Genomic DNA, 26,211 nt, shown 5'->3' with positions numbered 1-26,211 from the left:
GACTTCAATGACTGTAGCTTCATGAGTTGCAACTGCTCAGCCAAGCCACTACTGAATTACTAATGCGCAGAAACCATGAGAGATAATACATGATTTTTTAAAGACAAATAAAAGAATAAAAGAATTAGGGAGTTCTTTCTGCACTGACAGGAAGTATCTCCGGAAAGTATTTATATATGAGAAAATCAGCATGCACAGCCATGTGCAAAGAATGCTACCATTTGTGTTTAATGATATGTACATTTAAGATCTATTACATATATGTATTTACTTATATATCCATAAATTATCTCTGGAGGCATTAAAGAATCTGGTGAAGGATGCTGCCTTTTAGGAAAGAAATTGAATGCCAGCAATGGGAAATAAGTGTAAGAGAGAACTGAGCAGATTCAGAGATATTTAAAGGTAAGTCCTATTGATTGGCTGCATCTGAAGTGAAGAGACAATCAAAATCGGCTCTCAGATTTCTTGCTTGGGGAATTAGCAAGAAGATACATACTCCAAAGGGAGTTCATTCATTAATTTTATTAAACATTCATTATGTGTCAAATATGGGGAAGGTGATGAGTTAAGTATTATACATAATGGATTTGAAGTGGAGATGCTCAGTGGGTAATTGCATATATAGCAGAAATAAAACACTATTTAAAAACAAAACTACCTTTAGCATCTTCTTCTCTCAAGGGAATGATATTATTCCTCCTAAGATCAGAGGCCTTTTGTTTAGTGAAGTATCTTGGCAGGCCATTTTTTTGTTTGTTTTGAGCAGGCAGCTAAAGGAAGAGATAAATGGGTGTGGTTTTAATTGAATGATGTAGTCAAGATCGAATTAGAATAGGTTGAGAAGTGTGTTAGTGAGGGTCACAGAAGGAAACAGAAAGCACATGTGGAAGAGATTTTGAATATAAGGAGCAACTATCTACAAAAGTCTTGGCAGAATTAAATGAGTCATCCAGGGACCAGCAGCAGGAACCTTTACTACCCTTAGCCTGAAGAGACAAAAGAAGGGAATGGAAACTGGTGAGAGCTGGAGCCATGAAGGGACCATAAGATATTGACTGGACAAGTCAGTAATTACTGTTAGAATTTTAGTGATGCGGCAGAGAGGAGAAGTACAATAAATATCCTGGACTCGCTCTACTTCTCTTTAGTCTCCTCTCAGGTCCTTCCACTCTCCAATCTCAATAAAAGCCAGAAGCAAAAAAGCCAGGATAAGGTAGTCCATGGAGATCAGCCCACAGGTGCACAGAACAGAATAGGGTATAAATTAGAGTAAATGGAGAAAAAACAAAATATCAATGGAAATGAATGGGAGACAATGAAGTGGGGACAGGGATGCAAGTATTTCTCTCAAGAAATTTGGGTATAAACAGGAAGATAAAAGTTTATAGCCGGGAGGGGATACATTAAGAAAGCAAGGTACTCAAGACATACAAAATGGAAGGACTCCAGACTTGGGGAAACAGGATTGGTTTTAGATAGAGGAGAATGAGTTTAACCAGGGCGTGCCATACCCTAAAAGCCCATACCCTTTTGGATAAAGAAGAAAATCCAAATGTCCTGTTTTAGAAGGTGAGGATGATGATCAAGGCCATTTTCTGAGCCTTCTCCCTACACCGTTACATAGGCCTCCATTGGTTAAATATCTTCATTGCCCAACTGTACAAAAAGGAATCTAATTTTGTGAGGTCCATTTTTATTCATTTCCATGCAAATTATCTGATATAAAAATTAATTAAAGAAAGTTACCTCCTATTTTGCCACCAGGTTCTAGATATATGGGATGATTTAAATTCTGTCTTACTTTAAAGGAAGGCAGAAGGAGTAGGACGTCTCTAAATCTTCGTATTTCAAATATTTGGTTTTAGTTTGGGGTTTTCAGCTCAACTCTGACCACTAAAGTTAACATATTTTATTACAAGAAACTTGTGTGAAGCTTTTTGTGCTTATGTGCTTTAAAAAGTCACAATAAAATATGATAGAGAAATGAAACAAGTAAATGTCAACTGGGGTGGAAAGCTAGTGTCAACAGCTAATTTATATTCCTGGTATTGCAATCCATATTTTCTACTGTTTTAAATAAATAATTCAACTTACACACGGACCTAGTAGTGCACTAGAAATATGACGACATAGCCACTCATATCAATTAAAATAAAATTTCACTGATTTCTTTGGTGTCTTGTAGACTCAATTTTTCAGAAACTGCTTTTTATTTGTTTATACTATTCAAGACACCTTAGGGTGATCTGGAATGAAATAATAGACAACTGTATCCATTATATTTTGCTACATATCAGGGAACCCCGTCACCCAAAAATTTATAGATTTACAATGACCATTTTATATTTATTCACAGACCAGGTGGGTTCTTTCTTTGGTCTGCGCCAGCATGTCTGATCTCTGCTGGACTCTCTGGTGAGTCTGGAAACTGGAAGATCAGCAATGACCTCACTCACATAGCTGGTGGTTGGCAGGTGGCAGTAGGAGCTAGCGGACTGTCGGCCAAGGCACCTCAGTTCTCTTCACATGACTTCTCATCTTGGTCTGCTAGAGCTGGCTTATACCAGCCCTTGAGAGCTGATTGTTAAATTACCAGGGATTTTGTAAGGTGGTTGCTAAACTGTTAGCAGCTTGAAATCAACCATGGTAGGAGTATTTACACCACAGACATTGGAAAACGCTATAAGTCAAGGCCTTCCCTGTGCCTCCCTACCCGACCCAGAACCAATCCTTTAATATTTACTGGCACACTATTGCTTCTTATTCTCCAGCAGACTAGCTTGGGCTCATTCACATGGTGGCCTCAGGATTTCAATAGTGGCAAGAAAGGGCAGCTCCAATGCAAAATACTTTAGTGCTATTATCTTTTTGGAAAAAACAAGTCCAGAGTCAGTGTAGACTTTTACTTGGCAATAAAAAGGAATCAACTATTGATTTATGCAACAACTTGGATGAATTGCAAAGGCATTATGTTGGGCAAAAGCTTTATAGTATTTCTTAAAAATAATAAATAACCACCTCAAGGTCACTTATACATTCAAGTATTCACTGAATTAGTATGATTATTTGAGCACATACCATTTCCTAGGTTCTGTGCCAGGTACGCGGGATCTGAGGGTGATCCCGAGAGACTCAGTTCTTGCATGCATGAAGCCTACAGTCTGGCATGGAGAAGAGGAAAGAAGAAACAAACACTAATATGTAAACGAAAAAATTAAAATTTTAGTGAGTACTATGAAGGGAGAAAATAATGTCATGAAATGAAAAAAAAAATAAAAATTAGCAGTACGGGGAGAGGGAAGGGTGCTCAGAAAAAGCAGCTCTGTGTAATGACCTTTCATCTGACACATGAAGAATGAGAAGGATATGGCATGAGAAGAGCCAGAGAAAAAAATATTCAGATAGAGGAAAGAGAAAGTGAAACTCCCTGAAATCGAAATGGGTAGTGTGTTCCAGGAAAAAACAACAGGAGTTTGGTGACTAAGCACAGAGGGAGAAGAGATGAGGTTGAAGGTTAATATGTAAAATATAAAATGACAAAGGCTCAGTGAGGGGACTGGATTTTACTTCTAAAACAATGGAACATATTTACCATTTTAGAGTTGTTAGACTTATTCTGCTTTTATTTTATTTTTAAAGATCACTCTGGAGGAATTGATTGGAAAAACTCAGTGGTACCAGCTGGAGAACATTAGAAGGCCTTTGAAATGCTTGAAGAGAAAGATAATGAAGATTAAGACAGGAGAGTAAAAATGGAAATTATTTGATAAATTGAGAATATTTTGGAGGAAGGCAAAGCAAGATTTGTAAAGGGAGGGAGGAAAAGGAAGGAGCTAAGTCTCTGGCTGAAACCACTGGGTCAATATAAATGCCATTAGCTGGGATGGAGCCGAGCCAAGGATGAATAGGTCTGGACACAGAAGAATTGAAATGTCTGTGAAATATTAAAGAGATTATGTCAAGAAAGAACTCGGTCTATCAGAAGAGAACTCAGAGAACTATCTATCAGAAGAGAACTCTTCTATCAGGCTCACCAAATTTTCCGGGCACTCTCTCTGTGTCTCAACATTAAGCATTTTCTTACTGTCACCTGCTCTTTTCTGTAGACCTTCTTAGTCCTTCTACTGCTCTGAGATAGCTTTCCACAACATCCAAAAGCAAGCTATGTGTATATATAAGCAGTTTTATCCACTTATACTCAACTAAACTTTCTTTCTGATTCTAATGTATGGTCAGGTACTGGGCAGTAACAATTAAAATATAAAATTTTTTTGGTACCATGTTATGTCGTATGGAGTTTGCAAAATTTTATCACAAATATTTCCATGAAAAGGAAGGAGTAGAGGATTAGAGAAAACAAAATTCTAATTTTCTCAGGCCTATTGCCAGATTTACATTTCTTCTGATATGATTTACTTCAGGCTTTGAGCATCTGGGCTAATGCTTATGGGCATAGTCATTTTAAACAATGGAAAAGAAGGCACATGGATGGTGATTGATCATTAAATGAGTAAATGTAGCTGTTGCAAGCTTCTGGGTCTAGATTCCCCCCTTGTGATATATGCCTCACTTGCAATTATAGGCAAATTATTTAAAAGTTCTTACCATCTTGTTTTTGGGAAAAGCAACCAAAATTGTATTAATAACTCCCACAGCAAGATGACCTCACTTCACAAAGGAAGTTCTTTAATTAGTTATTACAATCCATAGGATTGGTTATCTGATATTTTGGAGAATGTGGTTTGATATTTAAATATTTGTTTTATGGGCTCTAGTGACTCACTCTTTAAAAAAACTAAAAATACCTCAATGGATTGTGGAGGTTTCTCTTCTTCAACCTGTTATTGCTCCCCTGGAATTTCTCTCAAAACTGGTATGTGGAATTTAATCACATCAAGCAAAAAATTAAATGTAGATGTTATCATTCAGAGGGTTAGAAGGATTTTGGGCTAAAGTTATTACTAGAATTAAGATGACTTGGGTTCTTGAGCGTGAGAACTTGTAGTTTGGTTATGAGATTCTAAAATCTGAAACAAAATATCAAACTATGTCTGATTACTGTCACTGCCAACACGGGTGATGGTTTGAGGAACCAGGTAAAGGTGAGCATATTGATGTATAGTTCTGAAAGAAGAGAGATGATGGTAGGGAATAGAATGGGGCAAAATTGTCCTTTTAATGACAAGATAGACTTCCTCAGATACAGGTTGTCAGTGATCAGGTCTTTAATTAAGCAATATGTAGTAGTTAAATATGTGTTTTTTGAATATGCAAAACCCTGTTGACTAGTAGTGTGTCCTGTGACACTAACTTTACTACTAAGATTTAGCTTCTTCCACGATAAAGTTAGGATAATAATAGTACTCTCTTTGTAGCATTGTTGTAAGGATAAATGAGTTAATGGGTGAAGTGTTTAGCACAGTGCTATGTGTGAAATTGACTAGGAAAAAGCTGGCTCAGGGCCCTCCCGTGGCATAGTGGTTAAGTTCAGCATGCTTCGCTTCGGCAGCCCAGGTTTGCAGGTTTGGATCCTGGGTGCAGATCTACACCACTTGTCAGTCATGCCATGGTGGTGACCCACATACAAAATAGAGGAAGATTGGCACAGATGTTAGTTCAGGGCTAATCTTCCTTGGGAAAAGAAAAAAATATATATATATGTATATATAGTGGTTGTTATAATTGTGATTAGCAGAAGCTCTTTCCTCTCAACATTTTACAAATATAGAACTACTTTGTAATTTGATCTTTTTTTTTTTTTTATTGAGGACTTTTTCTAACTTCTATTCATTTGCACTCTCTTGCATCAGAGTTACAAATATATTTATGTAATTATTTGTCACATATCAATGCAAGGCAATTAAATCAAGTCTATCATATCCAAAGTTTGGATCCAGTTTGGTTAGTTATGTACACAGGGACAAGAAGCCAATTTTCTCACATAAATATGCTTATCTTCGGGCTGATCCTGTGGCATAGTGGTTAAGTGCATGCACTCCATTGCTGGTGGCCCAGGGTTCGGATCCTGGGTGCGCACCGACACACTGCTTGTCAGGCCACGCTGTGGCAGCGCCCCACATAAAGTGGAGGAGGATGGGCATGGATGTTAGCTCAGGGCCAGTCTTCCTCAGCAAAAAGAGGAGGATTGGCACAGATGTTAGCTCAGGGCTGGTATTCCTCACAAAAAAACAGAAAACGAAAACAAAAACAAAAAGACATGGCTATCTTCATTGCCAAGCTATATTCTTTCTCTTCCATGTCCTTGATTGATTCCTTTCATGTCTCACATCTCCACTACCATCACAAAAACCTTTAAATTATTGTGTTTGTGAATCTGAGCTGAACAACCTAGGGTTTGACCCAAAGGAAAAGCTTCTACAATTTTCTCTCTTACCTTTTAAACTTCACTTCTCTCTTTAAGCTTAACTAGAATGCTTTTAGTTGACCATCTTAGCTTAGAAAAATCAATTTCTGAATCCATAAAGTACCACATATAAATTTCACACTTACTTTTAAATGGAAGACTGGTTTCACATAAAGTTTATCTTTATCTTGGGTAGAGACCTGCAATTGCTTGCTTTCCAAAGTCAACAACCAAAGAAAGATTATCGCTAGGATACCCTGATGTCCAAGACAGGGCACTATGCAACTCTGTATTCTAAATCTGCAGTAGATTTCATAATGAAACATCAAAGAATGCCCTCCTCTCTTTCATAGTGATAACCATTTGGAACATAATTCTAGCTCTGGTTTACACTACTTTCTTTCTTTTACAGGTTAGAGCTAAAGAACTCCAAAGACCAGAAGTAACTACAGGTGAATGCAGAGAGAACTGTAAAGAACCCTATCTTGCTTCTTTTCAGTATCCACTTTCCTTTTTGTCAGATTTCCATTTCACTGTTTCAACAAATTCCAGCCTTATATAGAAAAAAAATATTTAATTCTAATATTTAATTTAATTTTATTTTTGGTCCTTTAAAGTTTCATAGATTGTTAATGTGCTCAGAAGCAGATATTTTTCCATTCAGATTTCCTTTGCCCAATGGAGGTAGAACTTTATTAAATGATTTTTTATTATAATGGTATGTTAACACAACTAATATTTAGCACTTTATAGTTTACACAGCTCTTTCAAATGTATGCTAAAACAAATAAGGAATCAAAAGTTCAGAGAGTTGTGGTGAATTGCATGAGGACATGAATCCCACCTGTTTTAATCATCATTATTTCCCCAGGCTTACAGAATGCTGGGCATATAATCATATGCTCAATAAATTATAGTGAATGAACAAACATTATCACGAAGAGTAAGTAGTGAAGCGATGGATGAAACCCAGATCTGCTCTCAAATCGTGGGCTCTTTATATGACGGCATCTTGTGGAAACTTTCACTCTTTGCCTTTCTATGAAGACTTGCTGATCACACAACTGTGAATAAGGAATATAATCATGTCTTAATATGGAAAAAATACTGTTCAAATGGTTTCAGAAAAATTCTGCCTGTACTTGTAGAATGAAACTGAGTCAATTCAATAAAACTAATTGTAGACAAAGTAGAATGGTTTAAGATAAGAAAACTTTTGGTTTAATATATTTCTCACTGTGCAAACTCTTGTCAGGCCTTATATATGCGTATCTACAGTATAGGAAGATGTTTGGAAAGCATAAGGTTCTTTGAAGCAACACAAAAAAGTAATTAACAATTTATATTTTTAAATGGTTTCAATACATGAAAGTCTTGTCATGAATAAACGATAAATAATATATCTCAATGGTCATCAAGTGTGACTACAGACAGACAGGGAGCTCTTCCCTGCTTCTGAGATCTGTCTGTGAGCTTCATTTTAAAGGGTTCTTCCTGGAAATCAAAGATCATTTCCACTTTATTTTGAATGATAAAATTAGCACTATGCATTTATATTAAAATATATAAAATTTCTTTTCAAATTCTGTATATAGAAGTATCTGTATGGAAATATAGAATTTGGAAAGCAATTTTACATCCAATTTCACTCTAGAAAATAAAAAGGCTACTTTTTAATATGTTTTAGGACTGTAATATGTTTTAAGTCTATAAATTCAGTCTTAAAATGAGTTTTAATATGTTTTAAGATTTTTTCTGACCATCTGGTTAGTCTGTATCTCTTTGCTCTGCTTTATGTTCTCAATAGCACTTGTAACTGGCTGACATAATATATATCTTATTTATGTATTTTTAATTGCCTCAACTAACCCCACCACCCCCTTAGGATGCAAGATACATTAAGGTGGGACATTTTTTTCTTTTTTTTCCATTGCTTTTTATGCAGAGTCCATAAAAATACATGGTGCAGAGCAAGCAATCTACGTTACTTGATGAAGTAATTAATTACATCAAATATGCTATTCAACTGGCTTTGGAAAAATTCTTCCGTTATTGTGATATAAGCTCATTAGAGAAAGAAGAGGTTATAAAATCATCAGCAATGATAAGTAGTACAAATATAATTTTAATTAGCATATATATCATGCTAATTGAAATTGCATTTAGTCCCATCTTTGAAGAGCAGGTAGCTGGTCAAATTAAATAGTATCAAATTTGACTAATGTAAAAGGTAAATCAAATTGAGAAAAGTAAAGAGCAACCGTGACACAAAAAGAATAATTTTTGACTAAAAAGAATGTATGCTTCTGAGGTTCTAAAAGATACTTCTTCCACTGCTACATCATGTAACTCAAGGCTGTGGAACTTGATTTAACATAGAAAAGTGAATGCAATCTGTTGTTCACAAAAGTTTAACTTGCAAATTAATTTCTCTCTCTCTCTTCTTACTACTGCAGATACCTCAAATACATGGCCACTTCTCACTCCTTTTTCTGATGTCATTTATCAGAATAACTGGGCTGATTTCCATCTCTTTACACTGGGCCTAAATTTCTTCTTCCTTCAAGATAATGTAAGAGGCACCAGGTTCATTTTCTGCTATTTGTAATCTGAATGTGTAAGTACAGTATATACAACTTTCAAAGTACTATTGAGATTTTGCACAATTCTACACAAATGTGTTAGAATACAATGGCAAATACTCAACTTCTTCCTTCCCTCCATATTGACTTATCTGTTAGATAAATCTATCTATCTATCTCTCTGTCTATCTATCTATCTATGTATCTATCTATCTATCTATGTATCTATGTATGTATGTATATATGTATGTATGTATGTATGTATCTATCATGCCAATCCATAAATGCAAAAGTAAAGAACAGTTTATATAATTATGTAAGTAATCATAAGGAAAATATCAATTCCTAATAATGATGTGAACAATCAATGTGTTATAGCTTCAGTACATTATTTTTATAGTTATTGGAACTGAAGCATCTATTTGATTTGCAAATGGTGAAGGGCTTTTCTGTATCTATTTTCATTATTTTTCTTCCCTCTAGATAACTTCAGCAGCCCAGATTCAGTTAATGGATGGAACAATAAGTCAGTGGTTACTGAATTCATTTTATTGGGTCTGTCTAGCTCTAGAGAACTCCAGTTCTTCTTTTTCTTTATCTTCTCTGTGTTTTATGGAGCTGCAATGTTGGGAAACATCCTTATCATCCTCATGGTAATTACAAACTCTCGCTTGCATTCCCCAATGTACTTCCTTCTTAGTAATCTCTCCTTCATTGATATATGTCAGGCTACATTTGCCACTCCCAAGATGATTGCAGACTTCCTCGATGAGCAAAAGACCATCACCTTTCAGGGATGCATGTTACAAATATTTTTCTTGCATGTTTTTGGGGGTAGTGAGATGGTGCTTCTTGTTGCCATGGCCTATGATAGATACATTGCTATATGCAAACCTCTGCACTACATGACCATCATGAGCCGAAGGGTGTGCATTGTTCTGGTGGGGGTCTCCTGGGCCATTGGCATCCTGCACTCAGCCAGCCACCTGGCATTCACAGTTGATCTTCCTTTCTGTGGACCCAACAAGGTAGACAATTTCTTTTGTGATCTCCCCCTCGTGATCAAGCTTGCTTGTTTAGACACATATGTTCTAGAGATCCTGGTGCTCACCAACAGTGGCCTGCTCTCACTTACCTGCTTCCTCCTTTTGCTCATTTCTTACACTATCATCCTTGCTACGGTCCATCGTCAAGCCTCTGGTGGGACGTCCAAGGCACTTTCCACCCTGTCTGCCCACGTCACTGTTGTGGTTCTGTTCTTTGGCCCATTAATCTTCATCTATATTTGGCCCTTTGAAAGCTTCCCGATTGATAAATTTATCTCTGTGTGCTTTACTGTCTTCACTCCTCTCCTTAACCCCATGATTTACACGCTGAGGAATAAAGATGTAAAGGAAGCTATGAAGAAGCTAAGGAACTGGCAAGTGGGTTCCAAGCAGGGCTTTAAGACAATGTGAGGAAGTAACACAAATCCTTACTTCTAGTTCTTTGTAATGCACATGTATGGTTGTTATTATTGTGTTTCTATCACAATTAGTATTTCACTATTAGAAGACTTGAATCTTGTGATCTAAATTTGGTAAATGCAATGCAGAATCTCATTTTACGATACGAGTTCTAATATTCTCTGGTTCCTCTCATCTTCCCTGAAACAGCAACTATGTATATCAAAATTCCTAAATAGTTTTTTCTCTTATATAGGCATTCTTAAAAAAATATCTTATAGCGTTTTAAAATCAGCTCCATATTAACCAAATTAGTTAACACATCTGACTTGATTAGGGTAGCACAGAGAACAATTTAGCATTCCTTGAGTTAAAAAGAGAATCTACTTTGAAATGAGAGGATGTAAGAAGACTGCTCTACTTTTATCACTTCTAGTTCATAATTATTTCAGCTAATAACTTGGTTTATATAAATGGGCTGAAAAAAATTCCACATTTACAAATAAGGCATTAATGTTTATAAAATATATTTTATTATATTTATTATTTATGATAAATTTTGAATACCTAGTATTCTGTAGTATCAATTATAGGAGTGAATTTTGCTGCCCTGTCTTTGAAAACAATAACACATCAATAAATATCACCAAGCCCGTAGTTCAAATTACAGGAGTACTCTTCCACCCTCTGGGAGAAATGTCATAGCACTTACACACAGACGCTCTGTATACCACCGATAATAAACTTGTCATCAGTTGAAAATAATGCAGAATATCTGAATAGTCAGTGATTCTGTTTGATTAATTTAATTTGAGAGTTTAAATTTCAAAATAGTCACAGAAAGCACATATATTTCTAATTAGAAAATATGTCTTACACTTATTTTTCTAAAACTGTAAATGCAATTTCAGAAGCATCATACCAAATCATGGAAGAAATAGCAGAAGGAAAGTGAAAATAACTGATTCAGTCCCTAATCAGTCACAGATTGGTCACTGTCATCACTACATCTCTGAATTCATGCCAGGAGGTGTTTATTCTGTTTGTTCTAGTTTTCAATTCAAACTTGTGGTCTTTGAACTGAAGATGTGATTATGTTTTTGTTTTTATTACTTAGAATAAACTGTAAGTCCCTAAGACAATTATTGTTTTATCTGTTACACTATCTGTCAATGTACCAAAAATTTAACATGTAAGGACACGCAGTAAGCGCCGTAAGGATGATATAATACCTCAAGCATTGATTTCTAGGAAATTTCTACTTTTGTTTCATACAAATGAGACATTTGGAGAGATGGCGTAGGAAGCCATTGGAAAACTATATTTTCCATATTAAAGCCTTATAATTTTATATGAGTCATTGTACTCTGTAGAAATCCGATCTTATTTTCACATATAAGGTTGTTCATGTGTGAGGTTGCTTCATTGGATGTTATTTTAATAAACTGACATTGATTAAAAACAGGCTGTATGTTTATTATTAAAATTAGCACTGACAGGTATTACAAAAGAGGCCGAAGTCATAGTCCCATGTTCAGTAAAAGCTTTCAAACCAATCAAGATAGCTATTAAAAACATTTATCAGCAATTAAATAATAAGGGCAAGTTAAAAATATAATACTTATCATAAAAGACATATGTTGAGTTAATAATCTCAGTGTGGTGATGCTCAGTATTGTTCAAATCAAAGCAGCCCAATGCATTTCAGCAATTTTTTTTTGCTTACTTAATTTATGCCAGATATTGTGGACACATAAAGGAGAATAAGGGAGTTCTCTAACCTCCTGGAACTGACTGAATTGGGAAGCAGAGAATCAGAGGTTTTGAATGAAAACAACTTACTCTGGATAAGGGTTGCAGAATGGTGTTGCCAGGAGAGGACATTTAGCTGACTAGCCACCAGAAAGACCTCATAATTGAAATTAACTTAATGAATTGCCCCAGGTCAAGTTTGGCTCACAAACTTACAGACCTAGAAATCCCAATTTGTTAATAATTGCAAGAAACTTGTAGAGATTTTTCAAATTACTTTGAAAACATAACTGTAAAATAAATCAAATAGTCATAGCATTATGATTGAAATGGAAGCCAAATTATTAGGAAGTGGTTTTGGTGAATCTATATGTTAAAATTTAAAGTTTTGGTTACTTGATTGACATATCTGAGATCATCAGACTCTGATTGCCTGACAGAGAAATACCCACCTGAACAATGTTGGAATAGACCCTGTTATAATTTGTCTCAGTTCTCTCTCTCTTATTTATCTACACATTCAGGGCTGCATGCAATCTTTTTCTAGGTGTGTTAATACCTCTCACCAGGTTAAAAACAAGACTCACTGGCCAAGAATCATTCTAACTGAGAGTTGTCATATATTCTCCTATCCATTATGTATGTTTATAGAACAGCTCTCAAATGACAACTTTATTTTATTATTTCAAAAGGTTTATGGGTCAAATATCATAAGTAGTAAATTTAAAGAAAATATATACAAAGGGTAAGCAAAAATAGAAAAAAATATTCAATCTAACAGGTAATAAAAATGTAAATTAAAACAAGAGAGAAGTCTTGTGTCCCCTATTAGAGTGATAAGAATAAAACAAAAGAATAATGCTAATTAGGACTGAAAACTTGGAAATGTGGAAGTTTTATTTGATCAAATATTACTGAACAATTTTCAGAAAGCAATTTGGTGTATTTATGAATCTATGTCTGTATTCATGACCCAATTATTATATTTATAGGAGTCTTCTGTATTGAGTGTTTTATCTTCCAATTCTGAAGCATGACATTAAATGTATATATATGTTGGACATCAAAGCCTCTAGAAAATAGTGATATTTTTTCTCTTTTCTGGAAGAACATTCTTCCATTCACTTAATGAAGCCAGAATAATCTTGTTTCCAAAATTTGACTAGCATCGTATAATAAGGGAAAGTTATATGCCAATCTCACTCAAAAACAAAGATAAAAAATTCCTTTAAAATAACTGCAATATGAATCCAGAAATACATAAAAACAGGAAAAGAGATAACAATTTAGTCAATATTACACAGAAATGCAAGTTTGGCTTAACATTTGACAATCATTCAATATACTTCACTCTGTTAACAGAATAAAGGGAAATAAACATATGATTATCTAACACAGGCAAAAAAGTGTTCAGTAAAAATTAACAATCATTGTTTATAAAAAACTCTTTCATAAACTAGAAATAGAAAAAAATGTCTATGGCTGAAAACTTCAACAACAGGCACAAAGCACATGATAGTATCTAGAAATAACACTGTTATCTACTCTGCTGATCTGAAATGTAGTCCAGAAAGCAAAAACAATGTCAACAAAAATTTTTAAAAATGTAAACATGGTGTAGAAGGATGTCAGACTCACAGCTTATCTAATTCAGAACTTTAGAGGTCAACTAGATGAGTGGTTATAAAAAAACACTAAAATATTTAAAATATTTAAAAACAAGTTCTTGAAATAATTCACCTTATCCACGAGTAACTTCACTAACTGACTGAACATGGACCACTACTTTTAAGGAAAGAAAAAAAAAATCCAGCACTTAGAAATGTAAAATTTATAGTGTTTATCATTCAATCAAAGATTACTAGATATGTGAAGAAGCACAAAAATATGAATTATAACCACAAGAAATTAAAATCACTGTAGATAGACTCAGAAATTACCTAGATGATGGAATTAGAAGAAAATAACTTTGAAAGAACTGTATAAATATGCTCAAGGATATAAAGAAAAATATAAATATAACAAGGAGAGAAATCATATTTAAAACAAAAAATGGAATTCTAGAGATTAAAAATATAATATTAGAACATTAGTGGAATATTAGTGCAGATTAGACACTACAAAAGAAATGATCAGTGAACTTGAAGGCATAGCAAGAGAAAATCTCTAAACAGAAGTACAAAGAAAACAATACAAAATGAAAAACTGAGTAGAGTCACAATGATATGTAGGATAACATCAATTGGTCTAACACATATGTAATTGGAGTCCCGGAAGTAAAGGAGAAAAGGGAGGATAGAAAAAACATGTTTTAAGGAATAGTGACCAAAATTTTCCAAATTTGAAGAAAAATATTAACATAAATAGTCAAGAAGTCCTTCAAACCTTAAGCAACACAAATTAATAGAAAATCAGAAGACATCACAGTTCATACTAAAAATTAGTCATATAGAAAACAGTCTTACAGCAACCATAAATAAAAATCATAAACAGAGGAACTAGGGTAAAAATAACTGAAGACTTCTTATCAGAAGACAAAAAAATAGAATTGTTAAAGGCTTAAAAAGAAGCAACAAACTATCAATATAATAATTGATGCCGAAAAAACATCCTTCAAAAATTAAGGTGAAATAAAGACTTTTTACGGTAAACAAATGATAAGAAAATTCATGTTTGGTAGATGTCCACTCTAAAAACAGACATTTTCCTTAACTGAAGGAAAAAATACTAGATAGAAATTCAGTTGTATAAGAAAAGAATAAAGAGTACTGAAAAGGGTAAATATGTGAAGAAATTAAAATGACCACTTTTCTAATTTTTACCTTTCTTTAAATTATAATTAGACTACCACTATCAGAGCTAATCTCCTGCTTGATACAAACAAAAAACAAACAGAATATACGAAATAACAGTTTCCATATATTTCCAGGCAATGCAAGAATGTGATTTCTGCCAGAGAGAAAACAAACGCATTGGGGCCATATGCTGCCCTAACAAACTGCCTAAAGATATTTTCCAGGCCACATCAGGGAAGAGGAACACAGGCAAAGCACAGCAATTTCTGTGATTTTGAGAGAACAAATGGAAGTCCAGAGAGGTCAATATGGCTATTGTGTACAGTACAGAATACTGAAGAGGAGAAAGCTACACAGGAAAAGGGAGCTCCATAAACCCATACAGGATCACTTTCATGTGAGTTTTCATGTGAGTACTGACCAGGGCATGCATGTGAGGGAACTACCCGGCTCTGGGAAAAGAACAGTCTAAGAGAAGCAGAGGGAAAAAAATCACCAGAGTTCACACATTATCAGGAAATGTCTGTGTTACCACCAGCCAGAGTAGAAAATCTCATAATTTGTGGGGAATTGCAGAGAATTCACAATGGTATTGGATCAACTGTGAGATAAATTAAAGACTACACTGATACCATGTAACAAAGCTTAAAAGCATGTCTTGAAAGGATAAAATAGTTTTCAAATAACCTGTTTATCAGAACAAACTCAAGAATACTTGTAGAATTACAAGAAATAGCCAGTAGCTAACAATTAAAATTTGCAATACTTGTCTTCAAATAAAAAATTACCAAGATGCAAAGAAACAGAAAAATTCAATCCATAGTGAGGAGAAAAGTTAAACAATAGAAACAGACCCAAAAATGAAAAAGATAATAGAATTTTTAGTCATATATGTTAAAATGATTGTTAGAAATAGATTTCACATGAATAAGAATGTATACAGGAGTACCTCAGGAATATTGTGGTTTCAGTTCCAAACCACTGGAATAAAGTGAATATCACAATAAAGCAATCACACAAATTTTTTTGTTTCCTAGTGCATATAAAAGTTATATTTTCATGATACTGTAGTCTATTAAGTGTACAATAGCATTATGTCTAAAAAAAACAATGCCCATACCTTAATTAAAAATATTTTATTGCTGAGAAACGCTAATCATCATCTGAGCCTTCAGCGAGTCATAATCTTTCTGCTACTGGAGGGTCTTTTAAAAAATGCAATAAAGCAAAGCACAATAAAATGAGGTACAAAAGAGTGTGTAAGTTAATTAGAGACATGGAAGATATAGAAATGAGGCAATTCAAACCTCTAGAGCTGAAAAATACCATGCTTATGATGAAAATATACTAGATGAGATTACTAGCAGGTTAGACTCTGCAAAAGAGGAAAAGAAAATGATTAGTGAACTTGAACATATAATCATAGCACTTGTCCAAAATGAAGCACAGAGAAAGAAAGGTGTAAACACTCACACATACACACAAAATAGACTATTAGTAAATGGTGGAACAATTTCAAGTGGCCTAGTATACATGTAATTTGGTGAGGTAAAGACAAAAAAATTTAAGAAATAACACTGAAAATTTTCTAAATTTGATGAACACTACACATCCTTAGATCTAAGAATATAAAAAATAAAGCATAACAAAACAAAACAAAAAAAACAACACAAGAATCATGAAAAAAACTAAATCAAGATACACCATAATAAAATTGCTTAAAACCACTGATAAAGAGAAAACCTTAAAAGTAGATAGAGAAAAAAGATTATTATATTTAGAAGAACAAATTTAAGGATGACGCCTGATTTCTCACTGGAAGCAATGCAAACAAGAAGACTGTCAAGGAATGTATTTAAAGAATTGCAGGAAAAAAGAATTGTCTTTCTAGAATCTTATATGCATCAAAAATATCCTTTTAAAACAAAAGCAAAATAAAGTCTTTCTCAGAAATACAAAAACTAAAAGAATTCATTGCAGCAGACCCACACTACAAGAAATTTTAAAGGAAGTCCTTGAAGGAGAAGAAAAATGATACCAGGTAGAAATCTGGATTTAATTAAAGAATGGCGGAGACTGGAAAGGCAAATATGTGAGTAAATACAAATCTTTTATATTTTTTAATCTTTCCAAATGATAATTGAGTGTTTAAAGCAAAAATAGTACAGTGTGGGACTTAAACATACGAAGAAGTAAAATAACACAACAATAATGCACAAATGCTTGGAGAGGAGAAGGAAGTATACTATTTTAAGGTTCTTATACTATGTGTGAAGTGGTATAATATTTCTTAAAGATAGTCTGTTTTGAGATAAAAATGTTTATTATAAACTTAATACAACAAATAAAATAAACAGTTAAATACAATACACTAACTAAGGAGATAAATTGGAATTAAAAAACACACTCAGATAATCAAAAGGAGGCAGAAAAAGAGGGAAAAGAAAACAAGAAAATAAAGATGGGGCAAATGGAAAACGATAACAAGATGATGAACTGAAATCTAACCATATCAATCATTACATTAAGTGCAAATAGTCTAAACACACCCTTGTACACTGTTTGTAGAAATATAAATTGGTGCAGCTTCTATGGAAAACAGTATAAACTTTCCTCAAAAAAATGAAAAATAGAACTCTCATACAATTCAGCAATCCCATTTCTGGGTATATATCCAAAGGAATTGAAATCAGGATCTTGAAGAGATATCTGCAGTCCCATGTTCATTGTAGCTTTATTCACAATAGCCAAGACATGGACCTAAATGTCCATTGATGAATGAATAGATTAAGAAAATGTGGCACATACATACAATGGAATATTACAGTCTTAAAAAAAGAAGGAAATCCCGCCATTTACAATAACATGGATGAATCTAGAGCTCCTATGCTAAGTGAAATAAGCCAGGCACAGATGGACAAATGTTACATAATACCATTTATATGAGGAATCTAAAATAGTCAAAATCTTAGAAGCAGAGAGTAGAATGATGGTTGCCAGGTACTGAGGAGAGGGAAAAAGAAAGAGATATTAGTTTAGTCAAAGGTCACAAAGTTTCAGTTATAAGATGAATAAGTTCTGCAATTCTAATGTCCATTATGGTGACTATAGTTAACAACATAGTGCTGTACATTTGAAATTTACTTAGAGAGTAGATCTTAAATGTTCTCAACACACACACAACAAAACAGTAACTTTGTGACGTGATGGATGTTAACTAACTTTATTGTGATAATCATTTTACAATGTCTATATCAATATCTTTATATGTAAAATCATCACCTTAAATTGTACACCTTAAATTTAAAAAAATTATACTTCAATAAAGCTAGAAAAATAGTAAAACTTAGGAATAAAAAAATTCCCAATATTTAAGTTATACAAGATGAGTAAGTCCTAGGGATCTACTGTACAGCATAGAGCCTATAGTTAACAATACTGTATTGTATACTTAAAATTTTGTGAAGAGAGTAGCTCTTATGTTGAGTGTTTTTTATCACAAAAAAGAAATAATATAGAGGGCAACAAGAAACTTCTGGAAGTAATTGATACGTTTATGGCATGGATTATGGTGACAATTTCATGGCTGTATAATTATCTCCAAACTTATTAAGTTGTATAAATTACATATGTGCAGCTTTTGTTTGTCAATCATAGCTCAATAAAATGGTTAAAAAAAAACATTAAAGCCCCAAATCTAACAAAATTTTAAATCATGTCAAAATAAATTTGATTAGGAAAATCTATTGTAATAATTGTCTCAAAAATAAGATAACATTTAATGAAAATTTTGAATAAAAACATTAAATATAAAAAGAAATCTACTTATATGGCAAAATGTTACAATATAGTTTAGTAAAATGGAAAATAAACGTTATGCAGAAGTTAAAAATTAAATAAAACCGATAGTGGTAACGAAATGGAAAACTAAAAAACAAAACAAAGCAATTCAATAGAGGTCAGAGAGAATGAGAAAAGGAGAAAATATAGATAAAATAAATGTAAAAAATAGCAAGAGAGTAGATACGGGGCCATTTAAATAAATACACAGCATATAATTGATCTAAGGATTCCACTAAAGGGCTGATATTGCCAGAATGAACCACAAGCAAGACCCAACTATTTGCTGTCTATAAGAAATCCATTCTAAATATAAAGATACAGATTGCTTAAAAGTAAAAGAATGGAGAAAAAATACACAACGCAAACAGTAATTATAAGGGAACTGAAGTAGTCGTATCAATATCCGACTCTGAAGACTTCAGAACAAGGAATATTACCAGCAGATTTTTTTTCTTCAGCAAAATTACTTAAAGCCCCTTCACCAGAATCTACTTTGTAGGATGCAGTGTTTCTATTGTAAAACAGCTCTGACTGCCTACCCTAGAATCCTTGCCTTTGAAACCAAGCATGTGGCTCCTCTAGAACTGTTGAAATACCAGGATGTTTGCCCTGCTGTATAGTATGCAGAGGCACAAAATGGCTCCTCGTTAATTTTGACGCTCCCAGTGGCCCTGTTCTAAAGCTCTCCTGAAGCAGAAAGGACCAGCCAACAAAAGTATCCGTGGTCTTTCTTTCCACCATATTATGCTTTATCCAACAGGACAAAGCATTTCCATTAGTCCTGCTGCTTTGTCCATTTGTGAAATCCTCAAGGTGATGCCCTATAATTCTTGTAAGCAAACAAACTCTGTCTTACATAATCAGCCCTAGTGAAGGTGATTTCTGCTATTACAACTCTCCTCTGGGTCTCTTGGTCACTACCATCCAGTGACATCAAATTATTAATTAGCTTCTAACTATTGTGATGGTTTTTCTTATGTCTATGTGCTGAGGGCAATAATACTTCAAAGTATAAATGGTGAAGACTGAAAGTCTGGAAAGACGTGGGTTCCCTATATCTGCCCCCATCCAATGGATCCTGAAGAGCATTATTTCTCCCGGTAGGTGCAGACATTAAAGGCTAGGGGCAGGAAGAGTGCTGTTTTTCCTCAGCTTCCTAATTCAGTCAGAACAGAGAACAGAGAGGGGCAAGTATCCTTCACCTTTTCAATTAATATTTGAATATTCTGTGTCCATTTTGCATATTCATTGTTATCAAACTATCTAACTCCGAGAAGTGATCAATGACCATATTTCTTTGCTAAAACCAGAATGGGTTTACTCTTGTGCTTGAATATACTTTTATTTCAATACAATCTTTTGTAATTACTTTTATCATTGAACTGATTTACATTTTGTGGGTCATGTTTCAAAAGCTAGGAAATTATAGAGTATTTGAGCTTAGGAGGGAGAATTTTTCCATTTTTTAAAAGAGAAGTGGTGCACCTTGAAGGGTGTGTAATTTGCCTAAAATTTCAAAGTCATTTAGTGAGAGGTAGCATGAGAATAGCTATATTCTATAACTCAAGCTAACGCCACTTTTATAGTCCATGATGTCTTTGGATATCATCCATTGATTTGGACTTCAGGTTATTTTAAAGCTTATAATTTAGGATGGTCTTTGTTAATTCATGACAAGAAAACATTAATATGAATAACTTATGAAAATCAAAATATCCTGCTGGATATATATCCTACTTGTGAAAAAAAGAGAATACCCTACATATGATTACTATCTTTTACCATCCTATTACTAGTATGACAAATTCATTATATTGTTATTGCACAAAATGTTTGACTCAATTATCTGATGATCATACATCACACATCTCTGAGAAGGAAGGAAAAATTTGCTTCTACGTTTAGAATCAAGGAAAAGTGAGATGAAGGAAAGAAAAGCCTAAATGTTCCCTAAACATTGTTTTGATATAATGATACATTATTCCTGATACCTCAATGTCTTTATAGATCCCAAATCATATAATAATCATTATAATTGGTAATACTTACTAAAAAATATTCTTGCTAATTTTTAAAAGAAAACTTATATGAAATTGTTGTAGATTAAGTTGCTGAGGCTTCCCCTTGAGAGCAATGTTTAAATCCCTGAAGAATTCCATCCATACTTCTGGACCTGTCAGTTGAGGTAGGGTTGCAAAGAAGCATTTTCCTAGTATATGTAGGTAAATATTCAATACTTGAGGCTGCAATAGACACTAGGAAATAATCCCCTTCAGTTATCCTTAGTGACATATGATTGGTTTTAATTTCTAGAAGTCTCTGAAAGTTATTTGTGGTCATTTAGTTTATTGAAAACAGAAGGACTATAGCTACAGTTAGGCTAAAGTCTTTGCAAAATTGTGAAACAGGAGATTTCATTTTTAGCATTTCCTACTTTTTACCTATTCTTTTGTCTCTTTTAGGTTCCTGACTGCTTCAAGGGCTCAGGGACCTACATGAGGAAACAGCATCCTGTCCTATCTCACCTCTTTGAAGACAGTCCGTCTTGGCTACAGACACCCTAAGTCTATTTCCTTCTTATTTAAAAGTAAACTTCTTTATGGTTCCTCTCTTCAGAACCAGGTCTGTTTTCTTAGGAGATGTGGAAGCAACAACTAAGATTTTTTTTCCAAACATTAATGACTATGGATTATAGGATAATCTCCACACTTTCCATTTCATCTTCGGTGACAGAATTTTTGTCAGTATTCTTCTGAAGACCATGTGCCAGCATTTGTCTCCACAGTGACTGTTATATCTCTGATCTGGATTATGCTGTGAGGGTGAAGGGAGTGGCAATGCTGGAAAGCTTGTGAAAGGTGTATCTCTGAACTGGTAGATTTTGCTGACCTCTGCAAACTATACTCCTATTTACTCACTTCATTCACCAGTCATAATATCCAAATAGAAGTATTGGCGAAAGATTTATTTGACAGAATTTCAAATAGGAGGGACCTGAGGGTCACCTAGAACAACCGTGTGTGCATGCATTAGTTTACCATCAAATAATATATGAGTCAGATCACATCATCTTTGAGCATGTAAAATTACCAGCAAATAATTACTTATTCTGATCTGAAAGAATACATTATTAGGAACATTTACATATATTTAGTCATTACAATTGATTAAAAATTTCTTGTCTACATAATTTGAAACATTTTCAATGTCTCTTTGAGGATAATATTATTCTCAATATTTAATATTTGAGGACCACGAGCCCTAAAAGGCAAATGACCTGCTCATCATTGTCATACAGCTGCCTGATGACCCAACTGAGATCATAACATAGAATTGTTTTTTATTCGAATAGCTTTATGTTTTCTCTACAGTATAGAAATTTTACTTGATGTTAAAAGACAGACAATTTCATCTAAAAATGAATGTGCTAGGGAGTAAAGGGAAATGAGGATCCACTAACCTTTCTAAATGAACAAGGGATTATGAATATTAGTAAATGATCTCCAGGAAGGCAAGTTACAAACCTAACTACTCTATCACCAGTGCATAGCACAGTGCCCTGGGAAAAGCAGCCATTTACACACTTACTGAGTAAGTGAACTAAAAAATAATGCATTTATATTAGAGGTAAAGGATTTATATTTAGGGTATATTTATTTAGAGTTTCTATTGCTAATCACTTTGATCAAATCAATTTGCCCAATATTTTCTTCGATGGAAAACAGGGCCTTTCTTTTTCTGGGCACCCCAAGAAGTCAATGACCATGGAAGAATACAACTTTGCAGAAGTTGTATTGAGAGGATGATTCTTATAATGATTTTCTCACATAATTGGATTAGGTATTTTGTTTCTAAAACACTAGAAAGTTTTCTCTGCTCGCAAATGCCTCTTGCTGCCCCTTTCTGCTGTAGCTACAGGTCTTCCTGGGAGACTCATTCCCTGTGCTTAGGGCTTTGCTCTTTCTAATAGGGTACATATGAACCCCTATTAGTTGGTTTTGTGGGATATTATTTTCTTTGCTCTATCTAGGGATACATTGCAGTATTTATGTCAAGGGGTCTAAAAGTAAGGATGTTTCCCAAGGAGGAGAGGCCTGGAGTTTCCCAAAGTGGGTGCCTGGAGTTAACCTGGTAACAAGAGGCTCTCAAAAAATGATGAGGAGGGGAGAAACCCATTGAAGATAGTGCGGTGGCTCCTCAAAGGCAAACTTGTTCCATTGTATAATTTTACCTGTAGCCCATTCTGACTTCAAATTCCACTTGCTAACCTCTTTTGGAAATCTTGGAGTCACAGTTTTGATAAGATCTGTGATAATATGTGCATTAATTTTTTGGTGGATTTTCTAGAGAATTGAAGATTTGAAAAATAGGGTGAGTCCCCAAATTTAGTTCCTAGGTGTTAAAATTATTCATCACATGCCCTGTCATTATGAGTAAACTCCTCAGTGAAACTCAAGGAGACTGTAGGCAATTTGAATTATGATCTAAGAAGACGTAACATCAAAAATTTCAGGTGATTAGAAATCAGTAAAATAAAGACACTCTCTCTCAAGACCTGTAGAGAAAAACTCTTCAAAAGCAGATGCTTCTTACATTTCACCTTTTATTTTTCTTTTTCGCCACACAACTTTTCTAAGTTCTAGATAGCTTATAAAAGTAAAAATAACATAAAAGAGAAAAAGTTCTGATAAAATAGAATGTAGAATAACTGAGTAGAAAAGAAAAAAACATTTTTCTCATGGTCTGAATTTCTTACTATGTATACTGTTGTGCAGTGTAACTATAATTTTTAAAAGCCCCATCAAATCAAACAAAGTATCAATCATAATTCAATAATACCTCTATGGTTATTAACACCAATAGCTGATTTAAAGAAGCTTAGTATCTTCTGGGAATCTTGAAAGAAAAAAATGCACTAGATTCCTTCATGTAATGGAACTCCATGTAAAGCTGAACCATGTAAAGCTCTAGGAAGAGTTCTGACTAGCTCTGGACCTTTTGGTTTTGCTATGATTTTGTATTTCAGTTTATATAATTTGCAACTGGATAGAGAAGGGGATAAGACCTAATCACTAAAGGAGGGATTCCTCCTACGAGCTCTCTCACCAATGTAATACTGTCTCTTTCTCTCCTATTTTAATTTTTATAAATATACAACATACACACAAAAGTGCACAAAGCAGAATGGCACATCTAGCTAAGTTTTCAACAGTGAAAACTCTCGTGTAATTATCAACCAAGTCAAGAAACAGAACATTACCAACACTTCAGAACTCCTTTCTGTCCCCTTCTTGTCCCTATTCCCCTTCAAGGATAACCGCTCTTAGACCTTTTCTAACACTGTAGATTAGTTTTGCCTATTTTTAAAATTTACCTAAATAGGTTCATATAGTATACTCCTTTTTGTATCTAACTTTTTTGGTCAACATTAAGTTTGTGAAATTATCTTCCTCTGTGTTAGACATTCAAAAAAATTTCTTATATCATTTATTGTAGAAAAAATGATTTAGATTTTGTCTCTGTAGATTATTAGATTGAATTTCTATAAAGTCAAAAAAAAGTTTTCAAATATTCAATTTCATTCATAAATTAGTTGATTACATTCCTTAAATTCATGTGATTGGATATACCAATTGGTCAAACAGCTTGAGAACTCTCCCCTCCATCCTTTAGTAGTTTTGTTGTGCTGTCTATACAATTTTTAATGATGCATGAAAACTCAGACACACAAATATAAGTAGAAATTAGATTCCCTAAGGACTGAAGTGGAATTGGGAAATCAAACCCACACTCAGTTCATCAATCGATCTCTGTTTTTCTCCTATTCAGGTTACTGAAGATAAGTCTCTTCCAAAGTCAATGACTAAAACAAATCCTTCTCGAGTGACCGAATTTGTGTTGCTGGGACTCTCTAATTCCCAGGAGCTCTAACCTTTTTTATTTGTGATATTTTCACTACCCTATCTGACAATACTGCTGGGCAACTTTCTCATCATCCTCACTGTGACCTCAGATTCCCACCTTCATACCCCAATGTACTTTTTCCTTACAAACCTCTCTTTTATAGATATATGTGTTGCCTCTCTTACTACCCCAAAAATGATTGCAGTCTTTCTGGTTGAGCACGAGACTATTTCTTTTGACGCCTGTCTGGCCTAGATTTTCTTTGTTCATCTTTTCACTGGCAGCGAAATGGCGCTCCTTGTGTCCATGGCTTATGACCGTTATGTTGCTATATGCAAACCGCTCCACTACCTGACAATCATGTATGTATTATTCTCGTTCTCATCTCCTGGTGTGTTGGCTTCATCCATACTACTAGCCAGTTGGCATTTACTGTTAACTTGCCTTTTTGTGGTCCAAATCAGGTAGATAGCTTTTTCTGTGACCTCTCTCTAGTGACCAAGCTGGCCTGTATAGACATTTATGTTGTCAGTCTACTAATAGTTGCAGACAGTGGCTTTCTTTTTATGAGTTCCTTCCTCCTCTTGGTTGCCACCTAACTGTGATACTTATCAGAGTCAAGAATTGCTCCTCTGCTAGCATGGCAGAACTTGCTCCACATTGACTGCTCACATCACAGTGGTCACACTATTCTTTGGACCATGCATCTTCATCTATGTGTGACCCTTTAGCAGTTATTCAATTGACAAAGTGCTTGCTGTGCTCTACACCATCTTTACTCCTATTTTAAACTTGGTTGTCTACACTCTAAGGAACAAATAAGTGAAGGCAGCTATATCAAAACTGAAGAGTAGATATCTGAAGCCTGGTCAGGGTTCTGCAGCCATAAGAAATGTTGTTTTCCTGAAAACAATTAAACTTACAGGACTGTAACTACTATAGCCTTGTCTCTAGACATTTACAAATGGAATCACTGTAATGTTAAAGCAAATCATTTTTAGCAGTGGGAAGAGTTGAGTAACTTGACTTAAAGAGTAATGATGATAATAAAACGCCATAGGATGAACCTTACTGATTGGCATATTCTTTTCCTTCATTTTTTTTCCTTTTTGTTTCTGTTTCCTACCTTTTACTTTTTATACAAAACTTTTTTAAGTTATAGGCCTTGAAGATATTGGGAAATAGCACTTACTTATAAATGGTTAATAAACTGAACCTCTCCCTCTTTAAATAGTACTGCCCAGATGCCAATTTTGGATTAATAATAGGTATATATCTCCATATCATAGAGGTAATAGATCTATTTACCTATATAATATATAATATACCTAGATTAGAACACATTCCACACTGAACTATGTAGCTGACGGCACATAAAGACAATTCCATAATTGGTGTTAAGGATAAAATGTAAAATGGCATGGCTATCCAGCAGAAGGCATTTATACTCAATGCTTTCACAAATCCTTCTTCAATATGGCCATTTAATATATATTTTTCATGGAAAGCACCTCACTGAATAT

At 34.2% G+C, this 26,211-nt stretch overlaps 1 protein-coding gene and 1 pseudogene across 1 annotated transcript; both read left to right on the top strand.

Annotated features, from left to right (window-relative positions):
* The first annotated feature begins 7,774 nt into the window (after nt 1-7,774).
* LOC131405544 (olfactory receptor 4K1-like) lies at nt 7,775-10,406 on the top strand. The gene is made up of 2 exons (XM_058540520.1): nt 7,775-7,835; nt 9,433-10,406. The coding sequence occupies exons 1-2, from the start codon at nt 7,775-7,777 to the stop codon at nt 10,404-10,406; spliced, it is 1,035 nt and encodes a 344-aa protein (XP_058396503.1).
* A 9,393-nt stretch (nt 10,407-19,799) lies between these two features.
* Nucleotides 19,800-25,510, top strand: LOC131405543 (olfactory receptor 4K15-like; annotated as a pseudogene).
* The last annotated feature ends 701 nt before the right edge of the window (nt 25,511-26,211 follow it).

Source organism: Diceros bicornis, chromosome 5 (assembly GCF_020826845.1).
Source record: "Diceros bicornis minor isolate mBicDic1 chromosome 5, mDicBic1.mat.cur, whole genome shotgun sequence".
Classification (NCBI taxonomy): Eukaryota; Metazoa; Chordata; class Mammalia; order Perissodactyla; family Rhinocerotidae; genus Diceros; species Diceros bicornis.
Note: the sequence above shows the minus strand (reverse complement) of the source record. Positions and strands in the feature narration are given on the sequence as shown.

What these genes read in the sequence shown, in the direction of transcription:
- LOC131405544 (XM_058540520.1), top strand. Translation starts at nt 7,775, where the DNA reads ATGGTCATCAAGTGTGACTACAGACAGACAGGGAGCTCTTCCCTGCTT. An exon ending in CCTGCTTCTGAGATCTGTCT is followed by an intron (nt 7,836 to 9,432) that starts GTGAGCTTCATT and finishes TCTTCCCTCTAG; the next exon opens with ATAACTTCAGCAGCCCAGAT.